Source organism: Monopterus albus, unplaced genomic scaffold, assembly GCF_001952655.1.
Source record: "Monopterus albus unplaced genomic scaffold, M_albus_1.0 scaffold50.1, whole genome shotgun sequence".
Lineage (NCBI taxonomy): Eukaryota > Metazoa > Chordata > Actinopteri > Synbranchiformes > Synbranchidae > Monopterus > Monopterus albus.
Window position 1 is genome coordinate 4,762,723 of NW_018127930.1, and position 24,521 is coordinate 4,787,243.

At 38.1% G+C, this 24,521-nt stretch overlaps 2 protein-coding genes across 3 annotated transcripts in view; one reads left to right on the plus strand and one right to left on the minus strand.

The window, feature by feature from the left end:
- Nucleotides 1–20,329, minus strand: part of galt (galactose-1-phosphate uridylyltransferase) — a 24,154-nt gene extending 3,825 nt beyond the window's left edge. The window contains exons 1-10 of one of the 2 annotated variants that reach the window (XM_020601098.1): nucleotides 20,290–20,329; nucleotides 19,919–20,087; nucleotides 18,778–18,947; nucleotides 18,549–18,624; nucleotides 18,243–18,291; nucleotides 14,961–15,090; nucleotides 13,898–13,954; nucleotides 9,588–9,710; nucleotides 5,395–5,527; nucleotides 3,526–3,609 (exon numbers count right to left, since the gene is read on the minus strand). In XM_020601098.1, the coding sequence (XP_020456754.1) occupies nucleotides 3,526–3,609; nucleotides 5,395–5,527; nucleotides 9,588–9,710; nucleotides 13,898–13,954; nucleotides 14,961–15,090; nucleotides 18,243–18,291; nucleotides 18,549–18,624; nucleotides 18,778–18,947; nucleotides 19,919–19,955 (859 nt within the window). In that variant the 5' untranslated portion in view covers nucleotides 19,956–20,087; nucleotides 20,290–20,329. Of the gene's footprint in view, nucleotides 1–557; nucleotides 954–3,525; nucleotides 3,610–5,394; nucleotides 5,528–9,587; nucleotides 9,711–13,897; nucleotides 13,955–14,960; nucleotides 15,091–18,242; nucleotides 18,292–18,548; nucleotides 18,625–18,777; nucleotides 18,948–19,918; nucleotides 20,154–20,289 lie in introns of those variants that run through there. The other variant, XM_020601099.1, reaches the window with a different exon arrangement.
- A 92-nt stretch (nucleotides 20,330–20,421) lies between these two features.
- sigmar1 (sigma non-opioid intracellular receptor 1) lies at nucleotides 20,422–24,521 on the plus strand. Its single transcript, XM_020601100.1, has 5 exons — nucleotides 20,422–20,674; nucleotides 20,829–20,880; nucleotides 21,496–21,644; nucleotides 21,915–22,007; nucleotides 22,101–24,521. Exons 1-5 carry the CDS (start codon nucleotides 20,530–20,532, stop codon nucleotides 22,328–22,330), a joined length of 669 nt encoding a protein of 222 aa, XP_020456756.1. The 5' UTR covers nucleotides 20,422–20,529; the 3' UTR covers nucleotides 22,331–24,521.

Below are 24,521 nucleotides of genomic sequence, written 5' to 3' on the forward strand. Positions count from 1 at the left end.
GGTTGCCCTGGCCCTGGAGCTCTACATCTCTGACGAGCAGTCACCAGCCACATCAACCTGATCAGTGTTTGATTGTTGTGTCTTGTTGCTTTTCTTCTTTTGTCTCTCCTCTATCCACTCACCCCAACCAGTCGAGGCAGAAGGCCACCCACCAAGAGCCGGGGTCTGTCGGAGGTTTCTTCCGTTAAAGGGAGTTTTTCCTCCCCACTGTCGCCAAGTGCTTGCTCAAGGGGGATTTGTTGGGTTTTCCCTATGTAATAATATTGATAACAGTAAGGTCTAGACCTTACTTTGTAAAGTGTCCTGAGATGACTTTTGTTGTGATTTGGCGCTATACAAATCAAATTTGATTTGATTTGATTTGAAACTCGCAAGTGTGTTCCCCATCTTCTGTACTTTATGTTTCAATAATAACCTTTTGTGTGTGTGTGTGTGTGTGTTTCTGTGTACTAAAAATATACTGTAAGATAATGTACATAATCCCACTGTACACATTCTCAAATAAAATTCTTCAAAATGTTGGTAACTGTTTAGCAGATGTCCTCCCCAAGTAATATAACGTCTGTTTGCCACAAAAGTGTACCTACTGACTCACTGCCTATAACCTTCAACAGCGCTGTGAGTGACATGACCTGTTTTTATTCTCTATCTGAAAAATAAAACAGACCAGAAGATTAAAGCCAAAACTTAACACAGCATCTATAGGAGCTTTCACCACATGCAATGCTAGTCATAGATTTAACTTCAAAGATTCGATATCTGATAAAATAAAAAGAAGAAAGTGAGTCAATGACTGTGTCCCCTTGGCCCTCTGTCCTTTTCTCCACACTACAGTCTGGGTGGGACCGTATCATCTGTCTTTTTATAAAGCATCTTTCATGCGGGCTGCCGCTGCAGACTGACAGAGGCAGGTCAGCGACCCAAGAGATAAGTGTTCACGGAGGCTTCAGTCTCTGAAACGAATGAGATGGATAATCATGGTTTGAAAACTTGTTTGAAACATCTTATACTTTGATTAGTTCCTAATTGCGGAGCTGAGGACTAATTATAAGAATTAATTTCAACCTTGTGGTTGGTCCCTATTATTCCGCATACTATGTGAACACTGAGGCTCCTCACAAAAGATGAGACAGATCTCAAAAATCCTATCATTTGGAATTGGAAGTGTCAAAGACAAAAGAATAGAAGAAGAAGAAAGATCCTTTTTCACAAGCACAACAGCAGCAGTCATAAAGTGATGAGCACTTGATGAGTCAGTTCTTTGTCACATATGCAAGTTATTTTGAGTGCATCTTGATCTATGCTGAGGAGTTTACAGTTACAGATTTTACTCTAGAATTTTTTTAGGTACTTACCTACCATGCTTATTCTTAAAGATAATTCATAGTGATCTAGTTGGTGAGCAGTCAGATTTCCTTTCTCTGAAACAGCTCAGCAAGATGTAACTGCTGCAGCAGCTGAACCTGCAACCTTCAGCTTATACAAGACCCTCTGACCACTCAGCCATAATGACACCTCTCTCCTTTCTGTCACACATACCTCACTGCATCACTGCACTCTGCTGACCTTTGACCAGTTTTAACCCACTGCAAGGTGATTCTCTGACATTTCTTGACAATAGTTACTCCCCTCACTGTCTCAGTTCAGGTAAATACCAGCTGGAGCAGAGCTCAGCTCAGAAGAACAGCTGTCTTGACGACCAATACCATTCTGTACAAAGCTCCCAGTATTCTCTGCATTTGTGTTTGTGCAAACTGTTTCTTCACAGCAGGCTAAGTAAAAGTGTGTCTGACCATTGTTGAGAGAACATTCACACCCTCTTTTTGGCTGTTATTTCAAAATAGATTTATTTGGGATTTTATTATCTGGGGTATATGCAAATGTGTTCAACACTCAGCATGCTAAAAACATGTGAAAAAATAATTTGGTCCTTGTTGTAACCAAACCCAGCATTTTTTGTAAAGCAATGGGAGATGCAGGGAAATAGGTGCAGGATCCAAACACAAGGCAGAAAATAAAAATTAGCTAATTTGGACATGTTCGGAATGAGAAACAAAATAAAATGAGCAACCTGAACTTATTTCTGTACACAAGATATGATAGTACACCACAATGACTATATAACATTTTTGTCTCAAGCTATTATATCTCTGATGTGAATTCTTGGTCTTTTAAATGATGGAAGAGGATCGCTCATTAGATACAGCGGTGTTGACATTTATTACAACCAGATATATGTTATAAAAGAAAACTGCATACTGGACTGTTAATCATCAGGTGGAAGAAATAGAACTCCAACAGAAACCTGTGTTCTGCATGTGTTAATATGCTATGGTATGCTAATAACAACTTGTTCACCACCACAGCTTTTTAAGTGTACATAATATTTGTTTATAGCATGTTATGCTGCCCCCAAGTGGCCAAAAAACTATCAATGAACGCAGGTTTGCGAGGCTACTTGTAGCCATGTGTGTTTAAACACACCCTCATTGCAGTGTTCAAAATATGACATCACTAAACATGAAGTTTAATGTCACTCTTCTTGTGCCTGTTCAGTCAGTGTAGCCTTCTGAAAACACGAGACCATTTTCTCATTTAAATATCCAAAAGAAGAACATTTTGCATTTCTTCTGACTCAGTGTACCAATTTAACTAATGCAAAATCTTGGAATTATATCATATATGTTCTTTACCTTTGAGAAGTCCAGCTTTACAGAAGTTACAAAGTATTAAAATATTCTGATGTGTCCGAGCGTGCACTGAAGCAGTAATGATGGGGTGACATCAAGGCTCAGAGTTTCTCATTTATCAATTTATTACTGCAGAGCTGATGTAAATGCAGCAAGAGTTATCTAGGCTGATGCTGCACCTTATCTTACACAAATCTGACATTGGATGAGCTAATCAATATTCATAAGTGATATTAATGGCATGTTGGTGCATGACATGAGAAATTAGATTGGAGCAAACAGACTGTGGCACAAACAAAAAGATGGTGGGAGATGTGAGAACCCCTCTGCATGTAAAACTGTACCCATCTGACACTAATAGCACAGTGTGAAAGTCAATTTCAAGGACAAAGGATGGAAGGACAGAGTGGGGCGATAAAGTAAAGTATGAGAAGATACAGAGAAAAGAAATGGGAAATGAGGAGAGAGATAGACAAGAGTGAGAAGGTGTAAAAAAGAAGGGTCTGGCTCATAACAAGAAACACAATAGATGCCAGGATATAAGACATACAGAAAAGGTGTAGGGGAAGGCATTTAGTGTGTTAAAAATCCGCTGGGTGTTGGGCTGTCACAAAATCCACAGGTTTAGAAGTCTTAACATCCTGACTGTGAAAAGACTCAACTAGCCATAATTAATAGATAACCAATCCATCCACTGATTGTCGTGTATTCAGACTAAAATTATCTTTAATCTTTCCCTCCATCTGTCACTGTACAGAAGAGACAAATCGGTTATCATAATCATATCACAACCTATTCTTTTTAACCCTCCAGCTCTTCTACTTTTTTGTCTTACCATGCCAGCCCATGGAGTAGGGGAATGAGACTTCAAACAGATTGTCATACTTGGTCAGCAGTCGCTTCATAATGTCAGCCAGACCTAACAAACAGAGAGAATGACAGAGATAAAGTGAAAAAACAATAAAATGGTGGGTAGGACGGAGAAAGGCGATTTGTGGAGCATTAATAATGAATGGCATGAGGAAGGGGAGCTGATGGGAGGACAATGAAAACTGAAAAAATAAGAATAGTGAGAGAGGAATATATAACAAGAAAAGGTGATAAAACTAAATAAAGTATAGAATAAACATGAAGTACATGCTGTAATTAGATAACCACACAAAAGTTTCTCTCTTACACTCAGACCATGGGCAAACAAAACATAAAAAGCAGGTTTTTCCTCCATTAAATCTTGTTGTTTAATAACACAACTCACATTAATTAGGCATTATAAATTGGGAACTATACTAGGCAATACAGTCATGAATTTAAAAAATACAATGAAATAAAGCAAAAAGCAACAAAAAAATCATAATAATTAGTCAATGTCATCGTTCAAGCCCATTCCATATACAATTCATACAATATTCAACAAAATAATTCTGTGCAATTTCCAGGCTTTATTGCTGAGCATATGAAGCAGGACACTTACACTATAATCATCAACAACACCAATGACAATCTGCATTTTAGTTAAGAATATAAGAATGTCAATTTTGTCAGGAGTGACTATACTGTAAAACATGTCCATGTCTACACTTGGCTTCGCGTGTGCTTATTTTTACTGGTAGATTACTTTACCAGAGATAAATAGTACAAAAAAAAGCTATAACAGTAAAGTGTTTCGATGTAAAGCTGCATTCAAACATCCAACATGGCACCTCACTATGCCATCTCTGTCATAAAAAGCACAGGGAACAGCTAAAAACCATGGGGATATCATCCAAGAACTAATGTCCTGGTGTATAATATACTATTTATCTGTTTGATCCGTTTCTTAATGGTGATTAATGAATTGCTAGCATCAACAAATAAACTTGTTGTTCCAAAGGGCTATGACAAACTACAGACAAAATAGCAACAGTTTAACTCAAACACATCTTTCCTGGCATCTCCTGGCTGCAGGAGATGTTATTTTTCTTATTCAGTCTCAAGCTGAGTCTCAGAGGAGACTTATCTGCTGATGCCTCTTATCTACAGAAGGTAGGCGCCTTGGGCGTCACACTGTCGTTGCGCACAAGCTCAATCAGCTACACAGATCCAGCTGTCAACAAGGCTTCGAAATGAGCCTTTAGTTAATTTATAAATGCAGTGGTGTTTGTCCTTAATGGAGAAGGTTCAGTCTCCCCAGAACAACTTCATTTGTTTTCGTGCACACCCTTTAATGGGCATACGGTTAGCTACAGAGGGTAGCTAACTAAGGGTAGATACTAAAAATCCACCCATGAATAAAGAACATTTATTAATTAAATACTGACCCATATTATAACAGAGGAGGGGGATTAGAGGAGCAAATCTCCAAGATATTGATTTACAGGCAATAATGCTTTATTTGAATAGTTTTTTTTTAAGATAATTCATTGAATTAACTTTAAATTTATAGAGTTATCCAGTATAATAAAACAACATCCCATGAATTGAAAGCACATGGAGGGTCTTGCATGAGGGTCTTTCTTTCTCTGGGTTGAATGAGCACAGAATAAAATACACACACAGAATAGGCCATGGCTGAGGACCAAACCTGCAGACTTCCCACTGAGCTGCTGAGTCACCTTAGACCACTATACATTGCCTTGTTGCTCTCCCAGACACTCATTGAGTTAGTATCCTCACACACACACACACACACACACACACACACACACACACACACACACATGCTCACCCTCCCTCTCCTCCGCTGTCAGGTCACTGATTCTGAGGACATGTCGTCGTGGTAACAGCAGCATCTGGTAGGGCCACGTTGCCCAATATGGAACCACTGCCAGCCAATCAGAATTCTCCACCACCACACGTTCCTAAGATGAGAAACAAAACTAATATCTTCTTGAGTGTGCAGAGAAGCAACATTATATATAATGTGTTTTATAGATTTTAAGTTTCTTCCAAAAAACTCAAAAGCACCAACAGAGAGGTGAAGCGAAACCTGAACGAGGAACGCATCGACAGTATCTTGTGTGCTTCACTCAGTTTGTCTCAACAGGGGTTACACATTTGTAAGAAATAATGTAATAGTGTTTTAACAAGACCACAGACAATGCAGTTTGTTACCATGTTGAAAGACCGATGACAGTTAAGTGATGAGCTTTGAGAATGGACAGGGAAGCGCGAATAAGAGACTTTTTTTAGGCCATGTAAATCTAATCAGTATAGAATTGCAATGTTGTTCTGTTAGTCTGTCAGTCACGGTTCCTTCTCACTTTTCTTCCAGCTCTGGTGGCGATGCTCACCGACTGCTGAGAAAAATATGACTGTTAGCTAATAAATGCACCACCATATTCACAAAGGAGCTGCTAACTTTGTCTGGGAGCCGCTTGGTGGTGGGTCAGCAGCACAGAGTGGATTTATCACAGCTTTAGTCCTGAAAAGAGCTGCTGGAAACAGAAATCTTCAGAGAGATGGGGCTAACCTATGAAGAAAATGTGCCAGAAAAACAAAACAATGAGCTAAACTTTGAAAGTCCTCTGTGGGTTTGTTTATTACTAGCAGCTACATCTGATTCACCGCTGAAGGACTTATATAAGAGAAATCCTTTGGCAATTTTCCACACCTTTTGTGTGTCCCAGTGTTTATTCTATACTTTATTTAGTTTTATCAGTTGTTCTTGTATTATGAAAATTCACATACCATGCTGACCTGCACATATTTTTTATATTAAAGTGTGGGCAACCTCTTTTCACAATATTTTTATTTTAAAACTATCTACAGTATAGGAATGTGTGGTTGGGCTGAAATTTTGTTTGGACGAGTTGTAGTTTTTCTTTCATTTCTTGTTTTCCTTCTGAAAATTTTGATTACATTTTTTCTCTTACATTTACTGTATATGGTATGTCAGACGACTGTATTAATACTTGTGCTGTTCTGTGTGAGCAGCATGAAAACTACATTTATAAAACTGATCATCAGTAATCAGACAGAGAAGAGAGAATTAGGGCATCCTGATCTATAAATCTCTCAGAGCTTTGAACAAACTTGTACAGCAAGGCACTACTGCCGGGAATCCAGCAGATGAAAACATAAACTACTCTGCTAGAATCCCAAAGTGCCCAGTTCTCTTAATGAACTGTGTTTGCAGTAGGATTCTATTTAGTGCCTAGTGCAATAACACTGACTAATGCTTCCCTTTTTAATATTTTGAAAGTGAGGAAATCAAAAAAGAATGAAAAGCAAGACATTGTATTAATATTACTGTATTTGTCTGCAAAGTTAGTGATGCCAACATTTTATTTTAACTTAAAAACACTGGTTTTACACACTATAACTCCTACTAATTCTTTTTTTGTACTGAAGATTCCAGGTGTATCCTACTGAAGACAGAAATATTAGAGAGCACCAGGAAGGAGAGGAAAGTTTGAGGAGGAGATGTGGGGTAAAGAGAGAGAGACAGGAAGCAGACACCTCACAGACAACTCCCAAAGAGTTTTTACTCAATTAGCTTAGAAAGTTTTCGTTCCAAAGTCAAGAGTGTCACCTGGGAGCTGAACCCCAATTCAAAGTCATCCAAACATTGCAGTGTAGCAATTTACGGTCCTAACCTAAGGTCAGAGAGACAAGAGCAAAAAGAAAGACACACACTAGCAGACAGGAACAAGCACGTTTAAGGCATTCTTGCAAACACACACACTCTCACTTGTGCTTCCACTCTGATTTTATAAAGGTCATTCCCAATGAGCAGCTGTCTAGGAGATTCAAGTGTCCACTGTTCTCGAAACCTCAGTGCTATCATCCCCCCCCCAGTGGAACAAGAACCAGCTCATTCCATGAATGAATCAGTGGCTGCCTGATTTTTCCTTCCTCTCACTCTCTATCCTTACTTGTTGTGTCCAGTCTTTAGCATTCTTCTTTTGTTCTCCCTCCTTCTCCTTTCATCTGCCTGTCTTACTTTGTACTTAAACCTCCTTTTGGTAAATTTTATACTTTTTCATCAAGCCCATTCTCCATCTCCAACTACTCTTGAAAAGGAGTGAGATACGTTTTATTTAGTCTCTCAAAGGAATTGGCTATAATTCAAGAGGAGGGAAAAAGTAGAAAAGCCCATCTCCTAAGACAGACTACACTTCAGCTTTGTGTGTGGCTAATCCACAAAACAATGGCTCTCACTTGTCGCAGTGAAGTGGAAAAATTGTAGAAATTAGACCCAGTGAAATGACCAACAGTGAAGACGTTACTACGAAAACCCTAAGAACAACTAACAAGTGGAAGCCTAAACAGTAAGGTGATAAAATGCTGCCAGTTAATCTCATTAAAAAAATATAAACTTGCAGCACATTTCACTGGCTTCACTGGATAAACACACACAAAGCCAATTTCAAGACAGCTTTGAATAATCTGAGATTAAGTATATTAAATAATAAAGTAGCATAAAGTAAGCTCTCTATAGCTTCAGAAATCGAGGCAAAAAAAGTCAGCTGTCGAGTTTAATTCTCATGCCAACATGCAAAATGTGCGCAGATCCTGTCTTCGATAGTTACTGATGCTCCACACACATGAAGGGAGAGTCACTCAAACACACATGCATACACACACTTGGTCTCCCTCATTACACAGGTTGAAGAGGAATGCTGCGGCATTATGCTAATGAGCATCTCTGCTGTCCAATCACACGCTTCACTGACTGAGAGACAGGCGGACGGTGCTGATGGGAAAAAAAAGAGAATGATGAAGCAAGACGGAAAGAGAAAGAACCATGGCAGGAAAGGGTAGAAGTAGATGGATGAAGGGAGAACAAATGAGGGCAGTCATGAGAAAGATATGATGTCACTGTTTTCCAGAACCTAGTTAGCCAAAATGACACCATGGATTATACTCCCCTGTGATCATCATATCCATATTCTGGTGTGGTAAACCATGAGGAGATTTCAAAAAAGCACTTAAAACATGCCCTTTAAGTCAAGGCTTAACTGATCAAATCTGACCTCTATAGCCTGGCTGACCAGATGTGTTGTAGACGTACATCTACATGATGCATATACTGTATGTTAGAGTAGAGGATTTCTGGACTATTTCTCTATGAATGTTCACCACCACCTTTATTTGTATTATCCTAATGCAACCAGATAACCATAATTCTTGGCTCTATAAGGTTGAATTCCATTAAAATTTTCAACACAATATCCAGGCCTGAACTGGATTTTTGTCCTTTTCTGTAATTGTCTCTGAATTAGTCTAGTATCATGTATAGTGCTTTACTCCATCAGTTTAAAATATTTAGATATACAGTATATTGGTTTATATTTTAATATAGTTCATCTTTTTGTTTTTGTTAGTATTTGCTTTTTGAAAATGTGTTACTTTAAGCCAAGATTGGATGGTGATATACTTTTCCATGTGGTGTTTGTTCATATAAATTCTATGATTTTTTTTATATTTCTACAATTTAGGATTCTCTTTCTACTATTTATAATTTGTAATTAATCATGGTGCCTGTTTGACTAATCATGTGATATTTCAGCTATTTACACTGATCATGTGACTAGGCCACATATTTACAGGGCACATCCCAAAGGCAGCCATTTCCATTTGCCCTGATGAAGGCCTTGATGGTGGAAATGCATAGGCCTGTTTTTTTAACCATGTCTGTATAGCCATAAAATATTAAAGGCTCTTTAGATTTTAAAATCCTCTTGAGTGCCTCAGGCTGTTTCAAAACATTGTCAGTTTTCTCTTAGTTAAATCCCACAACAGGGAATAAAACTTCTCTAAGGGAAAGATATTGTGGGAAATGTAGGATGATGCAAACTGACGAACTGGATTGGGTGAAAGCAGAAGTATATTATGAACTACAACTTTCTGAGGGTAAAATGTTAAATGTTCTTTTTAAATATCATTTGTGTGTGTTTTTATGTGCATGTGCTGTACCTTTTTCTCTGCCTCTTGCTTGGCATATTGCAGCAGCAGCGGCTCTCCATGTTTCTCATAATATGCTCTCTGACAGCGGTCTGAGGTAGCTGGCTCATTAGGCAGGAAGTTGCTGGCCCACACCTGTGATGTCACAGGAAGCAGGAGGAAGATGGAGGACAATGACGATGCTGTGAAAACCTGTCATTATTATGAGTTACATGTGATAGTATGTGCATGTGTATTTAAAAGGTCAATAAGTAATCTGTTTAATTTTTCCTGCTGCCCTGATTCCAAATGACAAAATAACTGTAGTATACAGTATATATATGATTTAATGGGGTTATTCATCAATATGATCCAATAAATAAATGTTTCACAGGTGCAGAAATATCTGGTTTCAAAATACTTTTCTTTCTTTCGGGCTTTTTAAATTGATAAATGGGGTCTCCCCTGCTTTAACCACTTTCATTTACTTCAATAAAATCTCAACTAAGCTATATTTGAGATAGGTGCTTCATCACAATGGGTTCCATGAGCAGGCATTAAAGACCCTGAAAACATATTTTCCCAGTCATCTTCAGGTTTTGTTTGTACTTGTCTCACTGGCCTGAAGTGCGTAGGCTGAGTTGGGAAAAGGTGAGATTTTGGAATCAGTGAGAGTGAATTTTAAGAATATAACATTGGTAGCGGTCGGAGGTAGCTGTATAGCTGATAGCTAGTAAGCTAAATACTGTATGCTAAAACTTGCAGAACCACTGCCATTTTTACTGCCTCTTAATGAAGCAAATGTAGAGAGGGAATTCAAGGTACAATGTAAAATATATAGAAGTATATCAGCATCACATATAATTAGTCAAACAAATACACCAGACTATTGTGCACAATATTAGTCACGCTAGCCATACACAAACTGTGAAACATTAGTTGACTCAGTTATATTTAACATACTGTACTGTAAATTTCAGAGCAATGTTTTGTGTGCAAAAAATAACTGAGAAAATTGGCTTCCTGATTATGATTGACAACATTATGGGAAAAAAACTAACAAGTTTAAAACAACTGTTTTGATATCTGAGACTCTCATCAACCACCAACTGACACTGGTAGTACCCTTAATGAGACATCCGTATTAGCAAAAAAAAAAAAAAAGAGATACCGTATGTTCTTTAATTGGTGGAAAACATTCACCTGCATTACTCACCTCCACAAACAGCACTGCAGTTCATTTTCAGTTACGCTTTAAACACTTGTAGGATGCAGAATTAGCTTCATAATGTACTTCCACCGCATTTCAGAAAGCTTTTATGGGTAAGGTGACACTCACGACAGACATTCAGATAATTTATGTTTGCACTTTATGGTATTTTAATGGATATAAAAGCAGACAAAGTCTGAAATGACTCGCATTCAGCTCAGTGCTGTGCGATGAATAAGCATTCAAGATAACTGCTACTATGGTTCTGAACAGGAGCTATTTGCATATGGGTGCCACAAAATTACCATCCACACTAATGGACACACGTATACATAGGAATGCAAAACTCAGCAGTATAGAAGTAAGCAATATACTGTGGAGAGTGAGACCTTCATCAGAATACTGATTAGTTAATGCTGTACTGATGTGTTTAGCACTGACAGTGGTCTTTCTCAGTCTATACTTTGGTTTGCTTTAATTATTTGTGCGTGTTGTTAGACCTTTTGTCTTAATTTTTTTAGAGAAATTTTAGGCATTTTATGGTTTAGTTTTACTGAATGTACTGTAACATATACAGTATGCATCAGCTGGAGTAGTCTATCCAATTATAACATTCATCACATCATGAACAGAATAGTAATCAGATTCAGTCTCTGCTGCTTTAAGCAGCACTGCTTCGGGCTGCAAAGAAAATTATTTTCTGATTAAACACTCCTCTTTTCAACCAGAAATCACACTATCATCATCTCTTGCAAATTCTTTTTTTCCTCAGTGCAACAATGACAATGCAAAGGGGGGCTCTCTTCATCTTTTTTGTTTCATCTTGTGAGGCACTTCATGGGTGTCCTTGCCTCTAAGGTTTGTGTCATATTGCTGCATTGGAATAATACTTAAGAGAATGCAATAATCTTAAAAAAAATTAAGCTGAGCATTATTAATGTTAATAATGGCATGTTAATATTACTGGCTTTTGGACACTGGCTAAAAGCTGTACCATGTTTATGATCACGATCCTGGCAACACAGAAAGACAGACATGGTTTATGTGTGAACTATATTTAATTACTCGACAATCTGCTTGCCCCCATATGTGTATAATAGTTTGTGTGGACGTATCTCTATCCCTGACAACATCTGGGGCTGCAGGTCTCTTTGTACATCTGTGCTTTGGATTACACAGATCTACCTCCTATCCAGCAGCTAAATTAGAGATAAGAGAAACAAAGTATATACTGTACTCCCACAAAATCAGTAGGTCTTCTGAAAATGACATGCATTGTGCTATTTTTATAACACAATCAGTCCTTTTAACTTCCACAAGCTCCTCCTCAATTTAGTCGTGAGAGACCATTTTCAAGCACATTTTGATTTTGAATTGTTTTATATTGGACCACATAAAACACACATTATTTTTTGATCTGGTAACAGGTCTGCAAGTGCAAACAAGAGTTTGATGGCTCCTGAATGCATATATTATAGCAATTTTAAACAATCTAAATAAGAAGGTTTCTCCCTTTTGTGTCATTCTCTACTTTTCTGAAGTACCACATAAAACCTTTCAACATGGAAACATCAGGAATGGAACAAGACCAGTGTTAAAACCACGCGATTCTAAAGTCACATTCTGCCCTCTGCCGTTAATGTCTATATTACACTCCTGGAAAACCTAGCACAGATTCAAGTTTGCCTTTGTTTGGACTGCAAAGAGTCAGATATTTCTTTTAGGTCTTCTAAAGGAATTTCAGGAATCAGATAAACAGGAGGAACTTGTCAATGTTATGTGCTACAGTGCTGTTTAGATGGAATAACACCTTCCTCATCTTAAAGGCAGTAAAAGGTTTCCATTTAAATGCCCATATTTTTGTGTAATGCACTACTCTATTTACACAAGGAACATCTTTTTCTGCTCATATTTAGCCAAGTCTCCCTCACACACACACACACACACACACACACACACACACACACACACACACACACTATGCATACGTATAAATACAAAAGCAAGATGGCAAAACTATTGCTGTATTTGTAGATAGTGGTGAATAAGCAGGACAATATTGTTAAAAGAACAAGATACAGTATGTTTAGTGAGCTTTAGAGGTGCTGGTAGGCAGGGTTTTTTGCTATTGCATAAGGCCAGGCTAGCTGTTTCCCCCTGCTGTCAGTCTATATGCTACGTTAAACTAACCACCTGCTGCCTTCATATTTAGTATATGGACATGAGGGTGGTATCAATCTTCTGAACAATTTTTTGTAAGAAAGCTTCTTTCCAAAAATGTTGCACATACAGTTGGATTTGGCATAATGTCTCTGGTCAGAGCAGCTTCCCTGGCCAGTCAGAAAGCCATGTCACTGTTCAACACCACAGTAAAATGCATGGACTTGAAGCTACTTCTCTATTAATCTTGGGCTAAACACAAGTTTTGTTGTTGTCATTGTTGGTTATGGTCTTGTGTTTTTTTCTCATTTTCTGTTTTAAGCTGCTATATGTGTTTTTATTACATTACTTGGATAGCTAGCATGACATTTTGAATATATTTATGACAATATTGCTGTTTAAAATTCAAAGTATTACTCCATCCATCCAAATAACCATCCTTCTGTTTGCGCTCTCTCGTCATCATGCTGTGCGCTGACAGTTTGACAGGAAATGCCACTTTCTCTCTGAGTTGTTAGTCTCACATGAAATCACCTTATGGGCAAATATGAACAGACAAGAAAAGGTCCAGGCTGAATTACACAGTATGTGACTGTGCTTTAAAAAAAATTAGAATTGGAAGTCACACAATCATCCACTTGCACAAAATGTGACAAAGTTAACAGCTTCTATGTCTTGCTCAATATTTGTAAGCAATTTCTTTTTAACACATGCCATCTTCATTATAATAGTGAACATGAAACACCATCTTCTTAGAGGTGCCAGTTGGCACCTTGAAAGCTGCTACTGTACACTGAGAGAAGTGGTCAGTGTATGTGTGTTGCGAGGGACACTGTCTTACTTCCATGTTGTTAAAACTGTTCAAAATCCAGACAAGACTGGAGTAATGCAGCAAAAAAGGAGTAATGCTTATATGTTTGCATGTTTACATACAGTATGTGTAATTCAAAAGAATAGGTTATGTGTGCATTACCTGACAGTGAGGATGTGGATTTGAACAACCCATCATGGCTCCTTTATTCTCAAAGATCTATAAACAGACAATAGGGGGTCAAATGAGTCCAGATGCACTAAAACAACCACAAAGATAAAAACAAGAAGAAGAGAAGATCACTTTTGCGGTATGTTGAATGTCACCATTGGGCAGTGTGCGTAATGTATCCTATAGCTCATGGTACATGACTGGTTATTTGAGTATGCTGTAAAATAAAATAATTCAGCCATATTATCACTGAAAAAATGCCATTAAAATTAATACTCAAGCATCTTTGGAAAGAAGTCAACTCCAACTCAAGTAAATTGCACTTTGGCTGGAATCCACGAGATTGACTGGAAACTAGGACCCAACCTGTGAGGAACCAGAGAATTACACTGATATGAATCTATTCAGGTTAGCGCTGTCGCCTCACAGCAAGAAGGTTCTGTTCAATTTTGGATTGATTCAGTGACAACAGTGAGGGCAGTTGTTTGTTCATGACTGCTCAAACTGTGATTTTATAGCTCTAGCTTGTTTCTTTTCACAGTTATACTTTACGATAATCTTGGGCACTGTAATATTTCTACACTGCTGCTTTTCAACAGTTGACATAAAAACTGTATTTTGTCTAGATTCAGTGTGCATATTCTTCCAACCATTTACCTTAAAAATGTACATGAAGGTGTACATCAGCTTGTAACCTCTAAATCCATCAATGGCATTTTTATTTTCTGGGATATTTTTAGCATGTGATATAGGAAATACCTAATAAAGTTTGACATCTTATCTCATCCATGTCCTTCACTCTGTACTGCTGCTGTTTGAATTTGCAACTTTGCCCAAGGGCATCATTAAAGTTTCATCAAATCCAATACAAGACACATTAAAATGAAAAACTGGAGAAAGAGCACAAACTGAGTGATCAGTGACACTGGAGCACAGAGTGAAAAGTTTTACATCTTACAGTTTTACAGGTATCCAATCTTGGAATAATAAGTCAATAATGTGTGAATTACATTACTGGCATTACAAATGTGTGTACACTATGAGCAGCTCATACCTGTACCCAGGGGTAGGTAGCGCCTAGTTCTTCGACAAGATCCGCCCACTGGTTAATGACCTTGACAACCTCTTCTTTTTTCATGAGTGGAAGGGTGATGTCAGACCGGGGATGGAAACACATGACCTTACTGGATATGTGAACAGGAAAGAGAAATAAAGGATAGCAGGAGAGCTGTTAGCTAGTAAGAGGTGTAACAGTGCATCACACTGATATCACATTATTTCAGTCAAGACTCTTAATTCAGTGAATCAGACATCCATTCATCCAACTGTTATCGCTTATCCTATAGAGGGTCAAAGTGGGGCTGGAGCCAATCCCAATTGACCCTGGGTACACCCTGGACAGGTCGCCAGTCTATCACAGGGTAGATACACAAAGACAGACAACCACTCACACTCACACCTATGAACAACCTAACCTGCAAGTGTTTGGACTGTAGGAGGAAGTCAGAGTGCCCATACTAGACTAATTCCTGTTAGAAAAAAAGGCTGCACTTGCAGAAATCTATGCACAAATCTCTTGGAAATTTGAAACTTGTAATAGGCAACTGCTCCAGGGCAGGGTTTACTATATACCATCTGGGTCTACATAATGTGATGAATCACAAATGTGTCACCACTGCAAGAAAATGAGATCTGACATTTTACATACACATTATTGAGTGTAAAATGATAAACAAAATGGCAATTTTATCAATTTCTAATGAAATCAACAGCACAATTAGTCCTGCAGTCACTGCACCTGAACATTTTGTGCTGAGTAAGGGAGCATAACCAAGTAAAAGCATGGCTTCTGTGTATAATGTTTTAACAACTTTGTACAGATGATTGAGATGTGTGTAATTAATTAATTCATGCCCCCAGTGTGTGTGTGTGTGTGTGTGTGTGTGTGTGTGTGTGTGTGTTTACATGTATGTTTACTCTCACCCTTATGTATTGTACCACACTGTCAGAGTCAAGAAAACAAAATTTCTATCAACAGACAGACTCTTCTTAGAGCCAGAGCAGCTAGTATGTGATCAATAATTCAACATAACTTTGGTGTTTATGCTTTGAGCAAAACTGTATGGTTGTATTTATGAATTGTTCATGAGTATTATTGATGCTGAATTCCAGTGTATATATCTATATTTAGATCCCCAACAAGCACAGAAACAGTCAAAATAATGCTACTCGAACCCAACTTACAACTTTAACCCTTGTAAGTCAGGGTCATATAAACAAAGTCAAAAGCTAAAGCTCAAAAGGAGGGTTTGCACTCTCATATCAGTAAATTGTTTTAGGTTTACACTGTCACACATCAGCACAGGGAGAAGAAATGCACAGATGTTTTGGCTGCGCCTTCTTCAGTGAGTAATTAAGCTCACTGTAGGCATACTCATCAAAGCTTTGATAAAGATTTTAACTGATGTCTACAAACCTGCACCCAAGTGTAAAAAACTCTCTAATGACACAACTGCTCTGTGAGATTATACTTACAGTAAAGGCACATCCATCTGCACTTTGAGCTAAATTCTAATTCTGTCTCAAAGAATACATTTATAATCAGTGTTTTCTTGGAAACTAGTTTTTTGTTTGTTTGGGGTTTTTTTTCGTAAATGTTCTGGGTGTAGTGAGCACATATTCATTTCAACTGAAGTAAATTGTTTTCTTGGAAGCACTGTCATCTGTTGATCTCTTTTCACAAAAAGACATTCAGTTTTGCATGTTCAGCTGTGAACTGAATAAATGACTTATACGAATGAATGTGTGACTGTGAAGGATTTGTATCTTAAGTCATTAGGAATTTTCTCACCTCAGCCATTCTCTCCTTTGTCTCCCATGACCCAGATCACCAAAACCCCATTTCCCATTTTGCATCCCCTCTAATTGGCCCCCTGAATGCTACAGAAGGGCAACAAGTTCTGGTTCAGTTGGACTGAGCACACTGCAAACACACTACAACAAAAACAGTAGTGTGCATGTTTATGTATCAGTAAAGGCATACAGTATGAATACAACAACCACAACTAATGAAAGAACCTCACATAGACAGAAAACATTAAGAAGAGGAAATGTAACAATCAGTACAAAGACTGGCTTCATTACTCTGTGAGTGTGTGTGGCAAGCAACAACTGACAGCCTTTAATCTATTATTCAGTTGTTGTGTTACTGTCGGGCAGAATCATCCAAGTATTCCTGAACAGCAGGACTGTTCAGGAACATGAACTGCAGGATCTTTGAAGATAAAAAAAAATCTCCAGCCTGACAACCATATATCTTTAATATAATAGAAAATGTGAATGAATTTTCTATATGTGTGCAGTCTGTCAAATTCACTTTCTGATCCTTGGCGCAAGAACCGTGTGAGGTCAGGGTTCAAGAGAAAGAAATCTTTACTTGCAAAGGCTTTGTTCATTGTAGAAGTAATAATTGTACACTACTTTGTATTGGATGGGATTATGTGTTGTGTTAGGCTTCTCAGACCATCTATTGATTCTGACAGATTTGGCACCTGAAGATCAGAAAGCTGGTACAAAACTTTTCACATTTGTGACTAGACAAGCAACATTCTCCCAGTAATAAGCACAGAAAATCCCCTGATTCTGTGTTTACCAATACCCAGTTAAAGATCTCTGTAGTGAAATCCATGTCATCGTAACATCACTGAAGCATCTATAGTTCCTATAAAATGGAGAGGTGAGGCAACATCCCCACCTTCTGGTGGCTCAGAGAAAACACACGCAGTGTGTAATTTTGCTTTTGATAGTTCAAGATGTCCTGAAAACAGGTGGCATGCAGTGCACTGATTAACAAAATTAGATTCACCTAATAATTGATTATGATGATTATGATGATCACAATGACAAGGCTGCCTCAGCACGACTGCTCTGATTACACTCGTCAGTTCAGATTTAATTAGTCAAACATTTGAATGTATCATCATTTTTAAAATAAATGTTCATTAATATGCATCACTCTCTAAATTCTAACTTTCCAAATACATATTCCTTTACACTGTGTCTAATATATATATCTCATTACACCAGCTGTATTTTTTTTAGATAAGGAAGCAGGCTTAATATCATACTGGTGTGTTTTTCTTTGATTTATTTCACCACATAAAGATTAAAGTTGACTTTCATCTTTGGTCCCTCAGCATGTTAAAATGCATACTGTGTGTCAATCCAAATAATGATTATGGCATTTACACAAAATACATACACACAGTGCTAAAACCTCAAACAATAAGATGGCAGATATTGATTATTTTTGGATGGCATGAACCCTTGTTCTTACCAGACACCCCTGGCAGCTTTACACTGGAACAATGGATGTTGATCCAAACCTGAAAGACACAGCAGCAAATGCGATTTGAACAGTTTACTTGCTTATTATATTAAGCACAAGTACATGAATCCACCAGCACCCATTAGAGTAGATCTTTGATTTAATCTTAGATTGTTGATATCAAACAATCAACCCAAACATTTAACTAAACAGCTACAAAACATTGTATTAAAGTAAAATATGCACACAAATATACATTTTAGCAAGCAGTTGAATGTTCAGATATTTTCTTTAATATAGTACAATGTCTCTCACCAGGATCTGGAGCATCTGGCTGAAGAGCGGGAAAGTCATTCTCAAAGACAAATGTGCTTTCATAGTCTAGATTTACCTTGAGAGAAACAGACATAAAAAGAAGGCATAAAAAAAGCAAATATAATTTATAACTCAGCGAGATGTTTAAACATGCTGTACATGAATAAACCCTCAGTATTAAGCGTGACCACAGAATCAAATTTTGTTGTCCAACCCTTTAAATTCTTACCTCTCCGTTTGCACGTGTATTCCCGGGACAGAGCGGGTTGCGGGGGTCATATCTAGGTATGTGTTCCTCAGGAGGTTTTTCTACCTGACCCGCCCAAGGTCTCTTCATGCGATGGGCTGACACCAGGACCCAGCTGTCCCGCAAGGGGTTGTAACGCAGATGTTGGTGCTCTGATATGTATAAAAGACACAAAATAAAACTTGATAATGTTAAAACACACATATCAGGCATGTGCATAGAAATCTACCTGATCAACTAGTCACTGGAAGTCCTTTTATCCTCCTCATCTGTAGTAAAATCTAGAGAAAATTGCTAATGTGTCTTGCCAAATGTTGCAAAACCTGTCTGCAACTAGTATTTTCAGCATCATTTAACTGATCATTTTTAAACAAATAAATAATTTACTCTACAAAAAGGTCAAATAATTTGGTGCTATTCTATAGTAACAAAACATGAGTAACACAAAAAAACTGAAATAAAAACATTGATACATAACAGGAGGCATATATGTGTATTATAAGAATGACTAATTGCTGTTGCAGCAGTTTACTGTAAACAACAGGAAACTGGAGTCACGAGACTACACATCTGGCTCTGTCAATGCAAAGAGGAAGGTCTCAGCAAAGCCTAACGTTGTAAAAATACGCTATTTTTAATGAAAACTCAACGTCTCCTAACTCCATTTCAAAATATATCAAAAAACTTTAAGTCTAATCATGGAATAATTCAGCTCCTAGTTAGAATATAGTAAAATACATTTTATGAATTGCTATGACCTACTAATAAATTCGGCTAGTAAAAAAAAATCCACAAACATCACTTTGGTTCGATACATTTTCTGTTTTATTTATCTGAAAGTGTGATGTGTCTTAATACTGTTAATGTAACAGTGATTCTTTAGGCTGACAGTATCGATAGAAGCACTCTGCAGTGCAATGGATCCAAGTGAAGCTCGGCTGTGTATGCCATTTAAAAAGCTGTGTGGATTTTGGCGTTTAGCAATGTATGGTAAAACCGGTCGATTTTAAATGTTATTTGGAATAACAATAACATTTACAGATGCTAGATAAGCAGTTACCGACATCCTGGAAGAATACAATTAGGCTGTTACCCCTAAAGGTTTGGTAAATTGAGAACACACCTTTGGGATCAAAACTGACGTCTGGGCTCCCACTCATGTCGACGAGTGCTGTTTGAGAACTGTCACCTCTCCGGTATTCAATCGCAAAACCTCAAACTCTTTCCAATCTTCAAGCAGCAGCTACTCAAAGCCGCTGCAACTTGTCCCCACACCGCTTGACCTACTCTTCCTGTTGTTTAACAGCAGAAAAGGTGCTCTTTTGGGACAAATCAACACTTGATGTCAAACGCCCCAAAATAAAAAATATAAGGGAAGAAACGAAAAAGCGAACCATAAAATGAAACTTAAATGTTAATATTAAGCACAGCGTCTTAAAATATATATTTATGTACAATTATCTCATATAACTATGCAAAATAAACCACAAATACCTATGGGGGATTTTACCATGTGCTGGCAACCCTGGAGTTGTTATCGCCTTACACCGCAAACTCGACTTCTGATTGGCTAAACAGAAACACCCCGCCACCACCTGACCAGGAAGAAGCTGTCAACTAGACATGACACACCTCCCCTGCTAATCGCGTGCTTGGAGTGACCTGTGTACTTTTGTGTCCCTATGTAGTACAACGTGCTCAAGAGTCTCCGTCTGTGCACGTTTTGCTTTAACCATGTCTGCAGTCAGAGCGATTCTAAGACTGTTCGTGTTCGCCGCGTTCTCCGTCCTGGCTGTGCTTCTGCTGAGGCACTGGATGGCCAACAAGCAGTACGTCTTCAACAAAGACGACGTCGCCAAATTGGCCAAACAGTACGCTGGTGAGTTTGGTTACGCGGAGTTTTAACTACTGAACCAGGCGAAAAACAAACCGAAGTCTACTGAAATTCAATTTAAAGTATAAACACACCAGTGGAGGAAACAAGTGATAATGTCCTTGTCTTCTATATGCACTGTAAATGTCTGTGTTCTCAGGACAGGACCACGAGCAGGCCTTCTCAAAAGTGGTGGTGGAGCTAAGGAAGAGGTAAACATTGCATTATTTTTACACCACAGATATTCATTAAAATATAGAATAATACCCATATTTAAGTAGTCAAATCTGAAACTATTCCAGTTTCAATCACCCTATCATTTTCAATTGAGCAACCGCAATTATTAAACATCTATTTTATTTAATGCGATGAATAATTTATCAAAATAGTAATTAACCCATGTTCTTATCCTTTCTGCACAAAATTACTTTATGTTCAGTCCCACCATTAAACTGTGCATATTTCATCAGCTCAGTCTTAAAATGGCCAGAAAGTGGAGAAAGTTGTCAATCGTAATTCCTTAAATGCTTTTTCCTGCAAACACTCAATAGAGTCAAAGATATTTAGTTCAGACATCCTGTTCAGCACCAACACATTTGCATCAAATCCTCACAATTGGGAAGTTTGGCCAAGTGACTATTTACCATATTAGTTTGTCAAAACCTTGTCAAACAGCTAATCCTCGGGGCACTATTGCAGCCTTATTTAATTTGAAAGTCTTACAAACTGAAACAGACATCCTTGCCGAAACCCTCAGATAGACTCTTACTTAGGCTGTTTTTGAGTGACCTTCCTAGTGTGTATGTTTAATATTGTGACTGAACTAGGTATCCTGGCCACATCCTGCCAGATGAGGACCTGCAGTGGGTGTTTGTAAATGCTGGAGGCTGGATGGGCTCCATGTGTCTGCTCCATGCTTCACTTACAGAATACTTGCTGCTTTTTGGTACAGCAGTGGATACAGGAGGACACTCAGGTGAGGAAGGAGCAGGTAGTCGAGAATAATTGGTAAAACGGATTGTCAGAAAACTTAAACTTTGTGGAGTCCATCATCACCAGGCTATGAAGGAAAATATGTCTGCACACATGCCTTTTTGTCATATTTGCCTCCCATTTTTAAAACCAAACATACTAAATAAACATAGCCTTTTTTTCTTGGCATGTGTGATGTATCTTCTCTTGTTCTTTCTGTGTATGTAGAAACCTATATAGTTGTAACTCCATGTCCATTTTCTGCTTCTGTCAGGTCGTTACTGGGCTGAAATTTCTGACACCATCATCTCGGGCACCTTCAGACAGTGGAAGGAGGGAACAACCAAGAGTGAAATATACTATCCTGGTAATACCTTGACACATTTTATTCTGAATATTCTGAATAAATATTTTATTCTGATAAACATGTACAGTAGTGCTTTTTGTTTGTTTCCCACAGGTGATACCATCGTACACGGTGTAGGTGAGGCGACATCGGTCCAGTGGAGCGCTGGGACATGGATGGTGGAGTATGGCAGAGGTTTCATCCCCTCCACGTTGGGGTTCGCTCTGGCAGACACCCTGTTCAGCACCCAGGACTTCCTTACAATGTTCTACACTGTGCACGTCTACGTTAAGGGTATGCTGCTTGAGGCTGGTACACTACTTACAGATGCTGGAATTTTTTGAGGTATGCTCAAAGCTTGGACACTCAAACATGGACATTAACATCAAAAGATCACCTTGTCATGTCATTTTACCCCTGGCACGCTAAAATCAGTGGTGCAGAGAAATCCGTGCCAGATGATCTCAAGTTTACATATTCAGTGTTTTTTGCTGAAACTGTAGACGATCCAAATTGGGATCGATACAGTTGATTCCATTTTCATTCAAAGTCTGGCCCCTCATAAAAGCTATAGAAAAGAAATGTTTGAACCCTCCTTGTTCTAGTCAACGTGTAGCCCCTTGAGATAACACTACTGTGTTCCATACGAACAAACCATTCTGAATCATGCCCTAGCCTGTCGTCCACACTTCTCAGCATCTCGCTCGGTACAACAGAAGCATTCCTCTGAGCTCTTAAACTGCCTGCATAGTCAGTGAGGTCATTACCCATAAAAATAAACATCATCCACAGTATTATTAAGAATTAAAGAATTTAAGCCCAAAGACCTTCTGACTACTCTTCCCAAATTTGTGTTTATTCTGAGAATAACAAGGCATCACTCCAGGTCTTGGAGTATTAACTTTTTTAGCAACCAGTAATATTTACAAATAGATATATAACTTGATATTTAAACTCCTTCATTGTTGCACATTTCAGGACCAAGGAATCACTTTTAAAATGAATATGCATTGTTTAATTTGGCTTGTAAACAAAATATAATGCAAAAGCACCGTTGTCTTTATTTTTTTTTAGTAATATCCATCTCACATTTATATGCATGTGAATTCTCAGGTCTTGTGTGACTCTAGCTTTATGAATATTTAACTTTTTAAACCATTCACAGAATTGTTGGCAAAGATCAAGCCTCTTGATATGGCACACCCTTTCTTCATTTACAGTCTGTTTGTAATGCCTGGGTCAAACTATGTGATTTTGACTGTTATGATGGTCACTATGTCAAATTGCAAGATTATAGTCATAAATTCTTGAGAGAGGGCTATGGCAGACTATACATTGGTACCCAACATATCACAGCCTGATGTCGTTCATGACTTGGAGGTGCCAGGGGCTGGGAGAAGAGTGTGTGATACCGGCTGCTTGTGTTCAGAAAATCATTAAAATGGTGGGGACCTGTCTGTGGGTTGCACAAACAGCAAATCAGCCTGTGTTGTCTCTCCTTCACAGATGACTTGAAAAAGCAGTTAAAAATAGGGGAGCTACTTCACAAGGCTGACTATGAAAGTCACTATACTAACATTAGCTGTAACACTGTAATATTTAATGAATATGGTTCAGTCCAATATGGCAAAATGATGTTAACAGAAGAGCCATCGGTGTTCCTATTGGTCTGCATCAGCCCACCTCATCATAAATATTAAAACCAATTCTGACATACTAGACTTTGTCGGGACATCGTGAGGTGTCCCAGATGCAGTATCGGTCGTTGTTTACTATGACACACTATACAAAATAAAATAATCAGTAGTCATGTCCAGCGCCCTACGTCCATCATGTTGGGCTGTTTTTGGGCTTAAATCGTGTAGTATGAACCGGGCATAAGGTGTATTTTTGAAAATGTTGAAAACCTGGGAGAATATGGTTCAGAAAACTGCTTGGATGATGCGAGTGTAATGTCCTGTTTTGCCCCAGTGTGGACCATGCTGAGATGCATACCAGCTCAGAGACAGCAGGGTTTTAGTGATTATTGTTACTGTCCTGGTTTGTCCTGGATGAATTCAGATCACCTGCGCAGCAACAGATTTATTTTAGTTTTCTTGTTTTGCAACACATTTCTAACAATCCCAGCATTTTAAGGCTTATTGTATAAGGGTTCAGTCCTTAATTCATCCCAAAATATTGGTAGACATTGTCAGTTAAATCAACTTGACTTTACTTTTATATTATGAAGCATAAAATTTGTACTACATACCATAAAAACTGTATATTGTAGTTGGATGCCAAATGCTGTTTGGGGAAAATGTGGGAGCTCTTATGAAGATGTTTGCACAATTTATGTTTGAAAATGGAAACACACTGCTCTTTTGTACTGTAGACCTCTGCTGTGGTGAACTCTACACCTGTCATTTCATTTGATGGGATGGACTGAAGTTGTAAAAAGTGACTTTCAAAAACTGGTTCTGTGAAGTTAGGGTTACAAACATTTTTGAAAATGTTTGTAACCCTAACTTGTAACCCTGTAATGAAAAAAAAAAA